The 19,750-nt window shown below is 39.4% G+C and overlaps 1 protein-coding gene across 1 annotated transcript; it reads left to right on the top strand.

Moving 5' to 3' along the window:
• Positions 1-10,767: 10,767 nt before the first annotated feature.
• On the top strand, positions 10,768-13,294 carry LOC104604968 (indole-3-acetic acid-amido synthetase GH3.6-like). Its single transcript, XM_088904509.1, has 3 exons — positions 10,768-11,308; positions 11,439-12,367; positions 12,475-13,294. Exons 1-3 carry the CDS (start codon positions 10,974-10,976, stop codon positions 13,059-13,061), a joined length of 1,851 nt encoding a protein of 616 aa, XP_088760635.1. The 5' UTR covers positions 10,768-10,973; the 3' UTR covers positions 13,062-13,294.
• The last annotated feature ends 6,456 nt before the right edge of the window (positions 13,295-19,750 follow it).

Here is a 19,750-nt window from a genome sequence, read left to right as displayed (position 1 = left end):
ATTGTGACTTTGGATGGTGATTTATTTAAGCACCTTTAAGGGCAAAGAGGGACGTATAACAATGTTCAATGTATCACCGTCCCATATATTGGCTTTGTCTAGGTACTACATAGGTCGCCCGGAATTTCAAACCTATTGTATGATGAAACTTGAAAGAAGATTAGTCTGATAGACCAAAACCAACCAACCATCATATCCACGTGAAAGGCACGTGATGTGAACATGAGACAGAGAAGAGGGATGGATGACAATGTCAATGTGGCCATGACATGCCGCATTGCCATAATTTGCAGCTCTCACCTCACTTCACCTCTGTTAGGCAATGTTTTTTTTTATTTTTTTTATTTTTTATGTTTATCATCCTTTATGATTTGATGAGGTTGAAACTTTTGAAAGAACGGGGACATATAAGGAATACAATACTACAGTGGTGCAGAAGAAGCAATAATCATGCATCCATCTCCTTCCCATTAATATTCATTCCTCATGGGGGGCCGGGGGTCAATGGCAATGGGACATGACATACCACCATCCCTTTTCTACGTGCTTTTCAAAGGGGCCCCGCCCCTCCAAACCCTAGCTTTCAGGTAACAACACCTCACACAAAAGCCCAAAAACATTTCATAAAAAACAAGCCCATATCTCCCATATTCGGTAGCACTATCCAGACAAAGCCAGCGATGGGACCATGGTCCACGGACCGTCTAAACTGTTTCTATTGGAAGCTTTGTCATCCTAACACCCATCTAAGCCCAAGGATAAAAAACCTATATTATGTTTTTTGTTTTCTCAACTGCATAAAAATGGTGCTCCCCACCTTACCTGGTCTTCTGTTCTGGCCCGGCCGGCCCCCTTGTTATCTCTCTTTCACACGTCTCTTCAACAAAAAAAAAAATAAAAGATAAAAAAAGCAAAGAAAATTCCCTACAAAAGTTAGCAGAAGACTCCCCCTCCATATGACTGCAATCATCTTCTAAAACTAAAAGAGAATGATACTTCATGGGTACTTTGTGGTCAAGCGGGTGTTCGCGCCCCAGGGCCCACTGGTTGGCCTAACCGGAGACATGAAACGATGGGCAGAAAGGTCCCTGTCATACACACACCCACCCTCTTGGATTGGCTCTGAACTACTTGCTCTAAGTCACCAAACCCATTGGTACGTCGTTTGATTAGGATAACAAAAAAGGGAATTTTACTGATGAAAGACTTGGATTGGCTCCAAGTCACAAATGAAGCCCCATAGTCATGACCCTTTTATTTTAATTCTTCTTTTTATTATTATTATTATTATTTTGATCCACCATGTCAACTTTATATTAATTTTATCTCTAATTCCTGCATCAGAAGACCATTTCAATTTTCAGTAGTGGCTTCGAGAAACCACTTTTGTGGTTTATTATTATTATTATTATTATTTTGTGGTTTCTAATTCCCCAATGCCATTTACTTTTCTCTTCTTTCCTCCACTCTAAAGTTTCATAAGCTAACAATTAATAAAAGTAATGGATTTGGTGAAGCAGTAATCTTGATTAATTTAATTAAGGAAAGTACTACGTACTGATCGATGGTGCCCCAAAAACGGGATACACTAATGGAATTAATCCAGTGTATCTTATTTTAGCCAACTAGCTAGCTAAATCGAAGACTGAAATGGTAATAATCTTTTCAAAAGTTGCATGTCTGATTGATGTACAGAAAAACGTACGTGTGTGTGAAATTCCAGCTCCAGCTTAGACCTATTTTAACTTGATTTTGTATGGTTCATGTTGGTTTGTAGATTAAAGCAACATGTCCCTTTGTCTATATATCTTCCTTAATTATATAAATCCATTCTCATGATCACACTTAGTAATAAAAAAATAATTCATGGGTGCATCAACTTTCCGATGAATGTTAAATTGTTAATGACATTAAGTGTACCCAGAGAGGCCCTGGCAAGCCTCTAGTTTATCATACTTAGATTTAGATTGTTAATAATGTCTTCACATGCACCGTGATCTGATATGGTCTGAGAATGTGAGATGTAAAGCCCATCCTGCAGCATGGCGAAAAGGAACTGAAACTTTACACACCATAGCGGTGGAACTCCTCTTGTTCGTTGCACTGCTTCAACCATAATCTATATATTTAATAAAGAATCACATAATCTATTTAAAGTTTGCTTTTCTTAATTTGGGGACCAAGGGAAGCTGCACTAGGCATGTTCATGCACATATATGTATATAATATGAAATCTCTTTAATTATAAGCTTTCCATGTTATTCTTTGATGAGAAAGCCAGGTACCCTTTGTTTCTCTCATTGAATCTTGTCTTTGTAAAGACAAGGAAATTAAAAGCACACGGCAGCACAGACAGAGTTGAAAAAAATTTTGGATTCTTCATAAGCTGAGGTTCGTAGATTTTATGAACAGTGCCATAACCTTTGGGGACACTTGACCGACCGACATGAGTGAAGCAACAGTAAGTGGATAGAGACTAGAGCAGGAATTAGACTACCAACAGAATAAAAAGGGAGAGACAAGTACCAGAGCAGGAAAGTTAAGTCAAGCTCCCTCGATCCTCAATTAATGGGTTAAAAACCATTATCCATGAAAGTGAAAGGAGGAAAGAAAAGAGATGGAGATAGCAAAGCAGAATGTTGAGAGAGGCTAATTGAACCCGCATACACATATATAGGCATAGGCAGAAAAGAGATGGATGAGCATGACGCCAATTAATGAAATGCACGCAACTGCTTCTAAACACCAAACCTATAAATAAAGATTGTCCATTTCTGACTAGCTAGAAGCTTCATGATAGTGGGTGTTCTAGTAACTAGCTAATTTGGAATTTGGTTCAGTGCAATAAAAAGCTGAAAAAAAACTGATAGCGATTTGAGGTTGTGTAGAGAGCATTGTCTACTATGTCTGTGTGTTTGTGTGTACTGGTAGTAGTAGTAGTGGAAGTGGAGGACATGACATGATAGCATCCACAAAAGCTGAGAAGGACTTTTGGGTTTTGGTAGGCTCTCCTGGAAAAGCATGCATGGCCGTGTCCGGGCCGGATAATTGGTACAAATCAAGTACTCACCTCTTACGGTGTTTGTACGCGTTTCGCCTTTTCTGTCTATGTATCGGCCGGCATGCATGTGCCGGACGTTGTTGTATACAATATCATTGATGGCGTGTCCTCTGTCCTGTGTCCATGCATGCACTCGCTACTCACTACTTCTGATTAATTAGTATTGTTGATTAATTATGATGCCATTCATAAAGATTAATACTCATGAGTTAATACCGTAAAGGAAATTAGTTAGCAGCAACCCGGTACGCATAAGGTTAATTTAGGTTGTCGTGGGGTACGTTCATGTGTACCAACCAAACACTAGCGTGCTCACTCTTGATAGGTTGTCCCGCCGGGCATGTCATGTGATGAGCGAGTTGATTCGGCAGATGTTAAATCAAAGGAAAGCAATTGGGAACCAAAGTTTGACAGCCAATGTGATTAGTTAATGTATGTTCTACTTTATTATTATTATTTTTTTTTTCTTTGAAATTATGATATCTGCATGTGTATGTAGCATTATCAGTACATGCATGGGACAACACAGCCTAATTAAATGGCGACATGAGTTGGGATCAATTATATAAGACCATCATAAGGATTTGATTTGATGAGTAAATTACCAATTGTCTATTAATATTAAATTTAATTAAAAGCTATTATATTATATTATTTGTAGTATATTAATGCTTGCCCAACCTTCCCCAATTGAAAATTTTCTGACCCACTTGGCCACTGCCTTTGTCCACGTGCGTGCACCCGTGTCTTCTTTTTTCCTTAATTAGTTAAAATACTATATAATATTACCTATACCTTTAAAAGTTTATTAATTCCTGAACCGATTGTTTTGTTGAATTGATACTAGTCCACGTGTCATTGCAATGTTTTTAATCTTGTACACTGGTTCGCCCACATGTCACCAGTCTGGCAACGCCAACACTGCATTCACGTGCTTGACTCTCTCCACGTGTCATTTCATTCTATCTCTGTAGTGTCCAATATACTCCACTGGTTCGTTCGCCCACTGTAAGAAGGTTAAGTGTATGACCCTGTATGTGCGTATGAAAGGTGTAGGGGTTGTGCACTTGTGCCCCATTCATGGCTGATATCGGTAGGGATGTAGATGGGTCGGATCAATACCCTAAACCTACATAGAAAATTAGGGATCAGTTTCCAAATAGTCCAGCAGTAGTCTAGTACTAAAATATTGATTTTTCTATCGTAATTAATTAAGCAAGCTCGGTCCATTCTCCACGATCATTCAAACACTACTAAGTAATAAACAATAGTTAAAAAAAGGATGGAGGACATGGGGAAGCTGGGATTGTAGGGGACAAAATGGGAAGAACAGGGTCGTCTTGATTTCAGGCAGATTATTTTGTACCATCCTTCCATTTCCATGTATATTATTACTGTTCGTATACATGTATGGTGTGCCTGTGAGTGAGGGAGAGTACTACAAATCAAAGTTTAAAGTCAAAGGTCAAGCATATGCATTTCTGTCAATGTCTCCTTGATTGCACACATTCTCGCGCAAACATTCGAAAACCCGGTTGCCCACCCCCTCCTCACCAAGCACAAAGCACCCTGAGGCCTGAACCCTTCCCACTTGAAGCTCTGATGCTGGAGAACACCGTTGATGCCCCCCGTTTTTTATATTTCTGCTCGCCACTCGCCAAGTAAGTGTAAGACATGTCCCGTGGTTTGGGTACGTACTAGTAAGACATCCCTCTACTTTACAATCGCCTTCCCGCCGAGTTGACATTTGTCATTTATGCTCCACACAGCATTCCCCCACGGGCGCCCCCGCAACACATCCGAACCATGTATTGGGAACATCTCCCAAGATGATTCCAATGCATGCTGATATATGTGTATCTGGGCTGGGGCGGACGTGGGACGCAAATGTGGTTCTCTAATGTGAAAATGTAAGGTGACATTTTTCACCTTAAACGTCTATTCGTTCAAAACAATTAAAAGAAAAATAATAATAATTGAAACGTTAATTTGAAATAACAGAAAATAAAAATAAATAGATACTAATAAGAAAATAAAAAGTCAATAATTAAATTAAAGATTAAAGACATTTTTGTTTTATTACCTATTTTTACTTCTGTTATCTTTCTCTATTTTTTCTTTAATTTTTATTTTTTATTTATTTGTTTTCGGAAAAAGGTGATGATATGAGACTTCTTAATGTATTTTCAAAATGGATATAAAAAGTGCTCCTGATGACAAGTACATTAAGTATTAAGGTGGCTGGAAAATAGAGGGTATCTTAATAATATTCAAACTGCATGGTATGTTTTAGTATTTAAATGAAAATATAGGAGGTGAATTAATAAATTACCTTCTTTTTACTATCTCGATTCTGGAGTTGGGTTCAACGATCGCCTAACCCTTGCCGTCCGTTACTTGGTCGTCTTCGCACGGTGCAATGCAAATCACGTATTTTTATGTGGATCTTAGATTGACTGGTCAACACATTGGGGTTAGTATAGGAATAGTTTAGTTTTAGCTTTTAAATAAGGATTAAATACAAAAACCTCTCCTGAAGTTTTTGATGAGGCTGCAATTTAGGCTGGGTTAGCTCGAACTCAATCCTAACCCTATCAAAAAACTCAGGTTTGGTTTTGGTTGAATTGGGTTGATATTCAGGGGTTAGGATTGAAATTTATGAACCCAATTTTAGTTTGGGTTGGGTTAGGGTTGACCCTTTGGGCAACCCGATTCAACTCAAATCTGACTCTAGTACATATCATATATAAATATATATTGTATATAATCATACATTGATTTGTTTAGATGCATGATAGTTGTACAGCCACTACCACATACTATCATTTATTTCATTTGAGATAATCACTTCACTTAATCCTAATTAGAAATACTAAAACCTTGATAATATATTTTATGTTTTCTGAATATTTTATTCTTTATCTCCTCTTGTTGCTTGCCACCCATAGCTTGCTGCCCATAAAAGATCTATTATAAGTCATCATAATAAACTATACTCATTTCAAACACTTTTTTTCTGAATTTTGTACTTAAATAAAAACATCAACAAACAAATACTAATAAAACATATAATCAATATATGTAATGAAATTGAGTTAAGATCTATGATTAAGAAGTTCTACAAGATTTTAAGGGATGGGAAGAAGGTTGGATTGGGCCCAAATCGAGCCCAGCCCAACCCGAAGTTGACTTTGGGTTGGGTTGGGTTGGGTTGGGTTAGGGTTGAAGGAATTTAGTTAGGGTTGCGTTAAGGTTAGGGTTGGGGGTTTAGAACTTAGGGTTGGGCTAGGGTTGGCCTCAGCCCAATCTAACCCGGCCTGACTTGCAGCCCTAATTTTTGACAATTATAAAAACCTCCCCTATAGTTTTACTTTAACAAAAACCTCCCCTCTATTTTTGAAAAAAACAACAGATACCTTCCCTCTATTTTTGAAAAAATCGATAGATACCTCTCTTGCGTCAATGACCAAGACAAAAAACGTTAAACCGACCATTTTTTCAAAACACCTGTTTTATCCTTTTACGAATTAATGTGTATCTGTTTTTACTAAAATACCCCTATCTACATTTTATACTCTTTGCCCCTTTTATTATCCTAGATTCAACTTTTTATGTATGAAGATGAGCAACTCAAGAGGAACGAACCCAGGAGAACAAATTTAGGAAGAAAAAACCAAGGATTTCAATCAGGTGGGTTCTCTATTTTCATTTTCACGCATAATGGTCCTATAAGAAAACAAAAAAAAAGGAAATCATAGCAAAGAAATGATTGAGAACAAACAAATAAAATCAATGAAACATAGCAAAGAGATGAATAAATCAAACTCCTACAAGAAAACATAGCAAAGAAATACGAATCCAACTCAATGAAGAAATCGAAAATGAATAAAGATATACACTACAGAAAATGAAGCAAAGAAATATGAAAAATGAACTCACATAATAGAAATCAAACTCCTTGGATTCTCAGACAATGAAGACAGACCTGTCGATCAATACTTCGATTCTTAGAGAAAGAATGGCGGTAGATTCTCAGAGAATGAACAACAAAAATGGTCTCCGATAAAGAACAATGAAGAAGGGTGATAGTCTCCGGTGAAGAATGGTCTAGATTCTCAAGAATGAATGGCAAAATAGTCTTTGGTGAAGAATAGAGAAAGAACAACAGTAGATTCTCAGAGAATGAACAACAAAAATGATCTTCGATAAAGGACAATGAAGAAGGGCTGTAGTCTCCGATGAAGAATGGTCTAGATTCTCAAGAATGAATAGAAAAATAGTCTCCAGTGAAGAATAGAGAAAGAATGGTGGTCTTTGGTGAAGAACAGTCTGGATTCTCAGAGAATGAACAACAAAATAGTCTTTGGTGAAGAAAGTTTTGGATTCTCAAAGAGTGAAAAAAGTCTGGTTTCTCAAAGAATGAACAACAAAATAGTCTCTGGTGAAGAAAGTTATGGATTCTTAGAGAGTGAAAAGCGGTATGGTTTCTTAGAGAATGAAAGAATAACAGTATCCGATGAAGAACGACGATAAATGATGGTCTTCGATGAAGTATGATCACTGAAAAATGGATGGAATATTTCAAAATATTCCAAGTAATATCGTTGTGCAACTGCTAGAGTTTGCGTTAGTGTTCTGTCAAAAAAGAATAGGAAATCTAAGCAGTTGCTCGATTAAGGGTAAATACAGAATTTTGTAAATTGATCAAAATGACACCTAAGGGTAAAAATGCAATTATACACGTTTTTAGTCTTGGTCATCGACGAAAGAGAAGTATCTAGGGAGAATGATGGTTCAGCACAGGGACAGAATTTGTAGGCCCGGTAGGTGTTAGATCGAAATTGATGCCAATTTACAGGCGGGCATTGGTACATAAAATATGATTTGTTGACATTTTGAATGTTTATAATTTTACAGTGGAAATAAAAAATCTGCATTGAATCTGTTCGTATTTTTTCAAAGTAGTTATCAATTTTTTCAAAAATAGAAGGGGAGTTTTTACTAAAATAAAACTATACAAAAATTTTTTATGATTGTCAGAAACTTGAGTAAGGTTTTTGTATTCTATCCGAATGAAGAAAAATAAAGCAACGGAAGAAGGAAGCAAGAGGAGACAGAGATAAGACCAACGGGGGTTGGACACGTGATGGGAGAAACTGAAAGGGGCCAGACATTGGCAGATAGGAGGACAAACGGCGACAAGGCAGGGAAGGAGGGACCACGTTTGGACATATTCTGATATTCATTGTCCAACTCAACTGGTACAAGCTTTCTTCCCTTGGGTGCTGGTGACGTGTCGTTGACATCCATCCATTACCCATTACCCATACATACATCCCGTTTAAAGTTTATAAACTATTAAACTAATAAACTTTAAACAACACCCCGAATACGATTATACGAATACGGAATAGGGAATACCCCTCCTCCCTTGGATGGATGAGGTTGACCCCCTTCCCCCACCACCAACCTCCTCAGTCAGTTCTACCAAGATGACGTGGCCATCTATTGATGCCCAAGCCCAACATAATGGTGGATTCAACAAATTATTGATCGCTGCGTGTTTGCATGTATCATCCGGGTCCACTCCCACCCCCAAACATCCCATACAAATTTGACTTTTGATTAAGTGGTTATTGACTCAAGTTTGAACTACTCTCTACACTTACATAGTGATAATTCGGTGGTACTGGAGTTAGCTAATAGACATTGAATTAGGGATGGTAATTTTTTTCATCTTTGTTGCGATCTGACTTCAGGGGCGGAGTTAGGGGGGGATGACCTAGGGGAGTCATAGTCCTCTTATGGTCCAGAAATTTGTACATTCAGTACATTTTTATATATAAGTTTGTTTTTTTTCCTCCTTTTTCACCTAATGGTTGGTTTTCTTTATGGTCCATCCATAAGTTTTGGCCTCCTTTATGGATTGGGTTGGGATAGGGATTTAGATCCTCACCTGTCTCTAACCCAATTATATATATTAAATATATATTATTATATATAATTAAAATATATTTAAAATATTATTTATATTTTAAATTTTTTATTCATTTTAATTAAATTTGTTTTTCAAAAAAAAAAACTATTATCTAAAATGAATTCAGAAATTCAAGTCTCCGTAAGAATATTGGGAATAAAACACAACTTCTATCTTCAAGAAGAAATCAGGGACAGAAATATGAACCCCACCCCAAACCCGCCATATTGCCATTTTGCTACCTTCAGTTGAACAAGCACCTTCAAATTTAAATGATGGATAACTGTATATCCAAACTCTAGAATTTGCCTAACCAACCACATAGTCCATGTCCATCATCATCCTACTACTTATATGTCAAAGGCGATCCCGATTTCATTTTCTGCTTTAGCCCATCCTCCTTTACATGCCTCAACCACGTAATTCTGACGCTACTGTCGTGTCATTTTCCCAATTTCCCTTCCCCAGCTTCTTATCCTCCCTTTTTCTCAACTCTATATTATTTATACATTCAATAGCAACTAAATTAAGAAACTATATCAATCCCACCTTTTCAACGTGAAACAACATCCTCTTAACCAAGACGTGCAAGTAATTAGTTCATGAATTCTTCTTAATACGTCTCTCTCTATCTCTCCGCATCTTTCTGGATGATCACTAGGGTCAGTCCGACCCGATAAAAGATTTCATTGGTGCTTTCTTGTGGCATCAACCGGTATCAAGCTGCACTATGTAATAGTACTGGTTGGTTGTATATATACTTTGCACCATCTTGCTAGTTGCTACCATGCACCGATGGGCAATGGGTTTAGTAACAGATTCGGAGTCATCGCTTCTATAACCATTCGACAAGTGTGTGGCGATGAGGAAACTCTCACTGAGATTGTAATAAACGTGAAGTCATCGCTTCTATAACCATTAGTACACGTACACTTCCCCAGCTGCAAGTTAGGCAGCTGCCGGTTCCTACTAGGTTGGTAGGATGCATGCACAAGAAATTATTCAAATTCAAATTAACCTCCCCCACAACCACTCTCTGCATACTCCATACTAATCCATTCTTTTGCTTGTTATATTTATACTCTTATGTTTTATTTTAAGGCATTTGCTTATGAATGATGAATTTTTTCTTTATCCAAAAAAAAAAAAAGAAATTGTAAGATCGTAGATCACCACATCAAATTAATTATTGTGATTAAATTAAGCAAAATACAGACAGAAAAGCAGAGGGACTGTGAGAAGGACGGAACGGTTTAACACATTACCGGGAAACCGAGGCTCCAAACAAATTACGGATGAAGCTGCCGGTACTATGAGGAACACCCGTGGTACAAGCACCCATGTACCCGGTGTATTTACAGCAGGTTTACTGGATATTGCCCGTCCAAATCCTCTTCATTTTCTGCCCTTCTTGACTTGGGAAGGTGGATTCCAAACGGTTTCCCCGGTTGTCCTTGTACGACAAGCACACGCAGGCGCTGCATCTCCCCAGACCCAGATGGCTGAAAGCAAAAAAAAGAAGAAAAAGAAAATGAAAATTGTTAGTTAGGATGAAAAGGTCAAAATTTAAAAAAAAAAAAAACTAGAGGGGATATTTACGATAAAGCACGCCATCAGTTCAGTACCTCTCTTATCACCTTTTTCGCACTGGTGAATTGAGCGAGTATACTGTTAGTTTACAGCAGTCACCCTCACTTCCCCCCGTCTATATATATCGCCTTATCCTCCCCCTACTCCCCACCCACACACCCATCTCTTCTCCTCATCAGTCCTCCTCTCTTCCAGTATTACTTTCTTATACTTTGTTCCCCTCAATTCTCTCTCTCTCTCTCTCTCTCTCTCTCTCTCTCTCTCTCTCTCTCTCTCCCTCTCTCTCTCTCTCTCTGCCTTCCCTTCCCTCCCTCCCCATTTATTCTTCGAAACAGTGTTCACACCATGCCTGAAGCTCCCAAAAACCTGTCGTTAGCAAATGGTTACGTCTTCGACCGTGATGGTACAGATGCCAACAAAAAGGCACTTCAGTTTATTGAAGATGTCACCATTAACGCCGATCAAGTTCAGAAGCAGGTGCTCGCTGAGATTCTCTCTCGCAGCGCCCATGTCGAATACTTACAACGACGTGGCCTTAATGGGCGTACGGACCGGGAGACCTTCAAGAAGGTCATACCCGTCGTTAGCTATGAGGACCTGCAGTCTGATATCAACCGTATTGCTAACGGAGATACTTCACCCATCCTCTGCGGATTACCCATTTCCGAGTTCTTGACTAGGTGGGTTTCTTGACGTGTCCACTCTCTTCGTATGACTTACTGTTTGCAATAGTTGAAATTAAATGCTTTAATTCAAACATGACAGAAAAAAGGTATTAACATGGTCGGGTTTGTTTTTGACTGTGTATAGCTCGGGAACCTCTGCCGGAGAGAGGAAATTGATGCCCACCATAGAAGAAGAGCTCAACAGGCGATCGTTGCTGTACAGCCTTCTGATGCCTGTGATGGACCAATTTGTTCCTGGTTTGGACAAAGGCAAAGGGATGTACTTCTTGTTTATAAAATCGGAGGCTAAAACACCAGGAGGACTAATAGCTCGCCCAGTCCTCACTAGCTACTACAAGAGCTCACATTTTAAGCGCAGGCCTTACGATCCTTACACCAACTACACCAGTCCAAATGAGACCATTCTCTGTCCAGATTCTTACCAGAGTATGTACACCCAGTTACTCTGTGGGCTCTGTCAAAACGAGGAAGTTCTACGAGTTGGAGCTGTCTTTGCTTCCGGCTTCATTCGAGCAATCCGATTCCTCGAGAAACACTGGTCCCTCCTCTGCAACGACATCAGAACCGGAACCATTAACCCTCAGATCTCAGACGCATCGGTGAGAGACGCCGTCTCCAAAATTCTTAAACCAAAACCCGAGCTTGCAGACTTTATTGAGGCCGAATGCAGAAAGGAGACATGGCAGGGGATCATAACTAGGTTATGGCCCAACACCAAATACATTGATGTTATCGTCACCGGGACCATGTCTCAATATATTCCCACTCTAGATTACTATAGCAATGGCCTCCCCCTCGTCTGCACCATGTACGCATCTTCCGAGTGCTACTTCGGCCTAAATCTCAATCCTTTGTGCAAACCTAGCGAAGTCTGTTATACACTCATCCCGACAATGGCCTACTTCGAATTCTTGCCTGTACAGAGGAATAACGGAGTCGCCAATTCGGTCTCCGTACCCAAATCCCTGAACGAGAAGGAGCAGCAAGATTTGGTCGATCTCACTGACGTCAAGCTCGGTCAAGAGTACGAGCTCGTTGTCACCACTTATGCAGGTAAATAATTAAGATTACTCATATATACTTGTAAGATTACACCTACGAATCCCATTCTTCTTGATCCAACGTTATTAATGAATTGAGTTTTTTTTTATCATGAACAGGACTGTATCGGTATAGAGTTGGAGACGTGCTTCGAGTCGCGGGGTTCAAGAACAATGCCCCACAGTTTAACTTCATATGTCGAAAGAACGTTGTTTTGAGCATAGATTCGGACAAGACCGACGAAGTCGAGCTGCAGGCTGCAGTGAAAAACGCCACCAATCATCTGGTGCCGTTTGACGCGACTCTTACTGAGTACACAAGCTATGCGGATACAACGACCATCCCCGGCCACTACGTCCTATATTGGGAGCTACGCCACGACGGTGTAACTCCAATTCCTCCTTCGGTTTTCGAGGATTGCTGCCTCACAATTGAGGAATCCCTCAACAGCGTCTACCGCCAAGGCCGTTCCTCGGACAAATCTATTGGCCCTTTAGAGATCAAGGTAGTCGAGAGCGGCACCTTCGACAAACTCATGGACTATGCTATCAGTAGAGGAGCTTCAATAAACCAGTACAAGACACCACGCTGTGTGAAGTTTGCTCCCATTGTCGAGCTTCTGAACTCCAGGGTTCGTTCGAATTATTTCAGCCCAAAATGCCCCAAGTGGGTTCCAGGCCAGAAGCAATGGTGCACGCACAATTGATTCCCCATCAACTGTTTATGAGTTGGTTATTAGTTTTCATCAAATTTAAGTAGTGAAAGAATACGAATGGAATTAATGGAGCTGTTTCTGTGGTCACAGCAAAACAAGTCCCTCACTTCATTAGATTAACCTCTTTCTTCTTGTTTTAACTTTTGTTTTATTTAATATGAATAGACTCAGAATTAGCAGCAGTGTACAAAACAGTTGCAGCTTTAAGTATGCTTTTTTATTTATTTTTCTCCAGTTGTATAATAATCTTAATTTCTGGGGTTTTGTTCGATCTTGACCAGAAGACTCTCGTGCATGATCATTATGCCAAACAGAAAACCCAACCCAGAAAGTGGACCACGTACGACCTTTTCTGTTGAAGCTTCAAACAATAGCAGTTGAAGCTAAAGAGTGACCAATTTTAACAAAGTCTTATATATTGGTAAAATCTTCCTAAGAAAGCTTTTCTTTAAGCTTATACAAGCAGTCACTGAAACAAACCTGGGTCGCCTTCTACCTTTCCGGTCGCCGTCTTTAATAGTCGGAATCGCCGCAATTTTGCATTAATTCCCATGGACCGTGCAGAAATTCCAAACCGGCAGCAGACAAGGCGGAATTAATTGGATCAGAAATTGTTCCCTCGTTGCTGTTTGTAAAGAAACAAAAGAACAATTGTTTTAAATGTTATCAGCGTCACCATGTAAGAGTTTCTGTGAAACCCAGGAAATTGAGGAATACAATTTTCAAGTCAAGACAATCCTTCACTGAAAAGATTACAAAAGACGCTTGTATGATCTGATCTGATGGAGGGATGGATGGAGGGTGTTGAGCTGACAATGACCCTAAAGTAATTGTACTATGGACTGTGTATACAAGTGTTGAATAATTGTTGCTCACTTTATAAGGAGCATAATTTATGGCCGTAATGAATCTCGTCCCAAAACCCAAAAGGGTCGGGTCAGGTCAACTTAGCAACGGTCGATCGATCGATCGGTACAAGACATCCCATTAAACGCTAATGCGATTCGATCATTAATTGGAATATTTAAATATCCACAGTGCGCCATTAATATGAAATTATCAAGCAGAAGCAGGGGGATTGAGATTGAGATGAGAATTGAGATACGGTGTACTGTAATATCAATGGCCATATGTTCCAGTCCAGTCCAAGGCAGGACCAGCTACAAATGGGTAAAATCGGAGAGGACGACGTCTTGCTCAATGCTCCCGTCCTGGTATGGTGACAAGATCCATCATCGACGTAAAAATGGTTTCCATCCTGTGGGGATCCCTCTTTGTCATTTGGTGAGGACCACGGTACAATCGGGAAATATAATATCCAGGTGGGTCCCCCATGTGGGGACTGACGTATTCTTCTATGTCTCGACTCTTCATTAAAGTTTGGACTTCCGTCAGGCGATGAATAGTGGGACTGTTCTGTTGTTGTGGTAGTGGTAAGTCTGGTAGCCTGGTAGAGAGAGAAAGACAGGGTGGGAGGATGACGTGTAACCACTAATTTAGGACACCCGTTCCCGTTCCTCCACCAAAACAGATCCCGGCGGAGTGGTGTGTGTCATTTGGACCGGATTTGGTCCAATATGAATCGATTACAGATGGACCAGTTTCAATACCATTTATTCTGTTCAAATTGGTTTAATTTAGATTGGTTCATTATTGACACTTATATTCTTTATCTTCTATCAATGGACCGAACCAGATATTGGTTCAATCCAATCCAATCCAATATAAATCTATTACGGATGAATGGACCAGGTCGAATCCAATCCAATAAATACTTCAGACCATTATGTCTAAACTGGTTCAGTCCAATCTGTCTTATTGGTCCGTTTAATTTATCCAAATTGATTTTTATTTGAACACGGTCCAATCCAAAACCGATCCATTGACACCCCTATCTACAGCCATATCCTGCAGCTGCAGGTCTGCATTTTATGGGAAGCTCTGGAGACTAGAAATCAGTGGATTCTATTTCAACCAGAGTTGTGAGATCGGAATCTGCTTAAATCCCAGGGCCTAAACCCTCTTTTGCACCAATTCAGTTGTGAGCAAGGACCAAATTAAAGGAATTATTATATTTTCTTTTTTTTTTTTTTTTCTCTTGAAAAGTAGCACTCAGCAATAGCATATAGCAGAGTCGTGCGTTCCCTGTCTTGTTGCAGCTGTGTACATGTAAAATGACTAAAATCTTATACAATCATAAGAATTCTATTGCACCATTCTTGTTTCCACTTATATTCACATTCCTACTAAGGTACCATAGCAGGGATATTATCCAAACCTCCCCGTGCAGAGTTGTCATACATGACCATGTTCATTCAGAACATCATTATGGTTGGCTATGTTGTGTTTTTATTTTTTATTTTTTATTGTGATTTACTTTATCACATGCTTCAAATCAAGTTGAAAAAAAATTCGAATGCAAAATTTAAACTGATCCATTTTTAGCTTGTGGATCTGAACTGAATTGTTTCAGGGTTTTATCTTTTGACTAGATAAAGAAATTGGACTTGAGAAATTAGATGTATTGGGATTCAAGGTTTCTGCGAGAGAGGTTTTGTACATCTTTGTAATCTCTATTGCCATTTTTTTCTCTTGATTTCCTCTGTTTTTGCATTTTATTTTTGTAGGTGTTTGGTTTGTTCTTTTGCAACGGGCTGATTAACAAAGAACATATAATCTAAAAAATAAAATTTTCAGGGTAAATTATGTCTATGGGGTTAGTGACAAAGGCTCTCTTATACTTCATTTTGCGACAAAGATCCCCTTGAACTTTTACCCTGCAACAAATACCCCCTAACTGTTAAATTAGATGATAGAATTTGTTAAATTACTGGCTTCTTTCCAAGTCTCTTGATATCCCTCACATAACAAAGACCAAAATGCTACTTACCTATAAAAAAATGGCTATATCAGGCAAAAATGGCACAATGAACAAAAACCACCAATTGAAGAAATTGAATAAAACAAGGTGAAATCAAAGAATGGCACAACCAACAAAAACCACCAATTGAAGAGGATTGAACAAATCAAGGTGAAATCTAAGAATGGAACAACTAACAAGACACCAGTCATGTGGATTTCCAGGACAAAAACCACCAATTGAAGAGGAATGAACAAATCAATCATCGTCACGGTTACTAGAATCCATGATGATATCGTTGGTGATGTCTTCCTATTGTTTAAATAAATAACAAAAAGCAATTTGGGAATTTAAAAAAATTTAAACAGCTGAATGATTTTTTTTTTCAAACTTAACTAATAGAACACTAACGGAGGGGGATCTTTGTCTAACAGCCAAAGTTCTAGGGGGGTCTTTGTTATAAACTAAAATAGAGGGAGATCTTTGTCATTGACCCTATAGTACAGGGAAACCTTTGTAATTTATCCAAATTTTAATTCAATTAATGACAGCATAGGAAGTTTTATTTTTGGTAGCAGGGAAAAAAAAAAGTAAGGCTATGTTTGGTTTGATAGAACAGAAGAGAGAGAGAAAACTGAGTGAAAATATTTTTTAAGTAGTTTTTACAAAACCTGTCACGAACTTTCCCTCAATTTTCTATTTGTCTTTTTTCTTTTTGTGAAAAGAAAAAACTCAAAAAAGGATATGCACAAGACTGCCAAAGGGAGGAGGTTGTAACATAGATCACAGGTGATGGAGGGTGATTGGCCCGACATCGTAGCATGGGGACACGTGGGTACAACCTGGCATAAGTGACAGCTCAGCGTGGTAGCCTGGCCATAACTCGGCGTACTAAACTTGTCAGAGCCCAGCAATACAACTCGGCGGACGTAGCAGCTCGCCGAAAAGAAACATCTAGCATACTCCGAATTCTCCCTAAGGGAGGAGAACTCCCGAGCTCCTCCCGAGACCCGAGCTCCTCCCAGTGGGCCCCAAACTCTTCCTTCCTGAGAAGGGAACACCCCGACCTATGGGAAGTATCCCGAAGTGGGGACACTTTGGATAATCCCATTAACGCTCCTGCCCATACTTGCCTAAGGCTTGCCTCAAGCACTCGCACCTTGGCTACCCCATCACCCCGGTGTAGGGTAGCTCGGACCAAGGCAGCTCGGTGCAAAGTAGCTCGGCAACCTGCAGAAAAGATCTGCCTGACAATAGTACCTGCCGAATCTGGAGGCTGCACCCACGTCTCTTGTCAGGCGGCATCGTGCCTGCCACTTTTGCCAGATGTGGCACACCTGACAGGTCCGTACCCTGCAACGGCTGCCCACATCCGCCACCTCGGCTCTAGCAATAGCGGTTGTGGCAGAGGCGGTTGTGCCTGATTTGAGAGATCTTCAATATAAAAAGACCCCGACCCTCAAAGAGAAGAGGTATTTAACTCGCGCCATCTGCGCTCTCAGCTCTTTGTTTGTATTCTTCAATTTTCTCAGAGTTCTAACTTAAGCATCGGAGTGTTCCCGCCGAGCAGTTCCCCGGGAATTCTTCACCTTCCTCTTCGCCTCAGGTACCGTCCGTCACCAGCTAGGAGCTAGGTTTCCGCCAGATAGGACTGCTCGGATCGCACAACATCAACAAGAAAGAAAGACCACCCTACTAGGATCTACTGCTTGAATCGAATGTCCATAACCAATCAATTCACAGCAAATTTGCTTCTCTAAATGCATGCACGTAAAGCTGTGTTTGGTTGCTATGCAAATAAATTTGCACTGATGCAGAGTCATGGCAGTGCAAATGATTTGAGTGTAAATTCTGACCTATTTTAGTTTCAAATTTTAGATTATTTTGTCTTATTGTAGTAGAAATGAAGTAAATTAAGACATAAAACAAAATAAAGTAAAATCTAAAATAAAACTAAACAAGAATTTACATTTTTTTACATTTGCACTCCTATGCATTTATAGTAATGCAAATAAATTTGCACTGCAACCAAACACAGCCTACATGATCGTCACCTGAATTGACGAAGAAAAATGATGAGGGGATCATCCTTTTTATTTAGGATGTCAACCATTCTCACTAGATAATTCTTTAACTCATGCCATTTTGTGGGCTTCTAACGATGCCCATTCTTCAGCGATGTTGATCTTGTAGCCCATCTAAGTTGTTTACAATTTTTAATTTCTATCTTATTTAATATCAAACCAAATATAAAATTTTTTATAATAAAATAAATGATTTTTTAAATGATCGAATTTATTATATACCCTTTTCCTATTACACCCAAATTGACATGTTGATAAGATATATTTAAAATATTCATTTCAAAATATTATTTAATTTGTAATATACGGTTAGTGCAGAATGATGCTTGTCATCACTCATCAGTGACCACAGGCATCACTTATGTATATTCCCCCCATTGATTGCATGATAATATGATATTATGGATTTTTCTGCATGGTATGGGGATTGGAATCCAAGAAACTCCAATAAAAAAATAACATTTTTATTTTCTGATGTAACTATTCTAAAAATAAATGAAAATAAAATCATTCAGGGAGTGGTATTCTTCAATATATATGATTGAACTTTTAGTATGAAAAACATGTTTTTGTTTTAAATCATATAATATATATGCATCCTGATATTTCTTTCTGTTTAGTTTGAAGGAAATGTAAGGAAAGGAAGGGAAAGGTAGGAAAATCCATACAAGATTTGTAAAGGTTTTCCTATCTTTTTTCCTTCTTTTTCCTACTTTTTCCTTCAAACCAAACAGTCTTAAAAAATCAATGTTTTTGAACCATCGTTGACTTGGACAGTCAGATCATTTGGTTTGGGAGCTGTTCAGAAAACTGGTCCCATTTTTCCCCAAACCCAGTCCTTGGCCAAAAACCGTTGAATTGGTCAGCGATCCATTGACCTAGGAAGTTAAACCATTGACCCATTCAATGGTTTTTTGCTGTTTTTTATTTTTATTATTTTTATTTTTTCATTGGAACGGGCCATCCGTTCTGACCATATGGTCGAACCATCGACCTAAAAACCGATGGCCAAAATGGTTCTTGATGAAGGGTTTTTCGCAGCACCCAGTTGTTCTGACTACTTCCTAGTGTCCGATGACTCAGAGGTCGAGCTAGAGTATTTATGCTAAATAAAGACTTGGATGCTGAACTGACTGGATTGAATTAGGAGGCTGCTTGGGTGCTGAGCTAGGTAGCTCTTCGAAGAGACCTGCAAGGAAACAGTGTTAGATGACTCGAGGTGGCTAACCCGGCGAGGTCGCTCCGATGCTTAAGTTAGTACTCTTGTAGTAAATTGCAAGCTAAAAATCATAAAGTATGAGAGCTAGAATGTACATAATTGCATGTCCCCCCTCTGTCATTGGGGTTGGTGCCATTATATAGGCATTGTTTGGTGTGGGCTTCACGCATCGCATCTGAGATTTCCATGAAGTCGCCTAACCGGTTCGAGATCCCCGGAGGTAACCACCATGCATGCTGACCACCCTCCGGAATGTTCGGTACGTGGGCCAACTTTCAAGAAACGTGGGAGTGTTGGGATATGCAAGCCGAATTTTTCGACGAATATGTCTCGTAGGTCGCCACGGGGACCTCAGTCAGGTCGACATGCCCTCGAGAGAGGTCGCTCCTCGCATCGAGGTCACTTCAGCTAGTGACGAGGTACTATAGGTCGGCCCTAGACGAGGTACTTTTAACCGACCTGAGTTGTGGTCGAGGTCGCCAAATTGGCAATGAAGGCAGGTCGCCAAGTCGGGGCG

The sequence above is a fragment of the Nelumbo nucifera genome, chromosome 1 (genome assembly GCF_055504915.1).
Source record: "Nelumbo nucifera cultivar China Antique chromosome 1, China Antique-T2T, whole genome shotgun sequence".
NCBI lineage: Eukaryota > Viridiplantae > Streptophyta > Magnoliopsida > Proteales > Nelumbonaceae > Nelumbo > Nelumbo nucifera.
This window is presented reverse-complemented; position numbering and strand designations above follow the sequence as displayed.

What these genes read in the sequence shown, in the direction of transcription:
- LOC104604968 (XM_088904509.1), top strand. Translation starts at nt 10,974, where the DNA reads ATGCCTGAAGCTCCCAAAAACCTGTCGTTAGCAAATGGTTACGTCTTC. An exon ending in ATTTCCGAGTTCTTGACTAG is followed by an intron (nt 11,309 to 11,438) that starts GTGGGTTTCTTG and finishes GACTGTGTATAG; the next exon opens with CTCGGGAACCTCTGCCGGAG. An exon ending in CGTTGTCACCACTTATGCAG is followed by an intron (nt 12,368 to 12,474) that starts GTAAATAATTAA and finishes TATCATGAACAG; the next exon opens with GACTGTATCGGTATAGAGTT.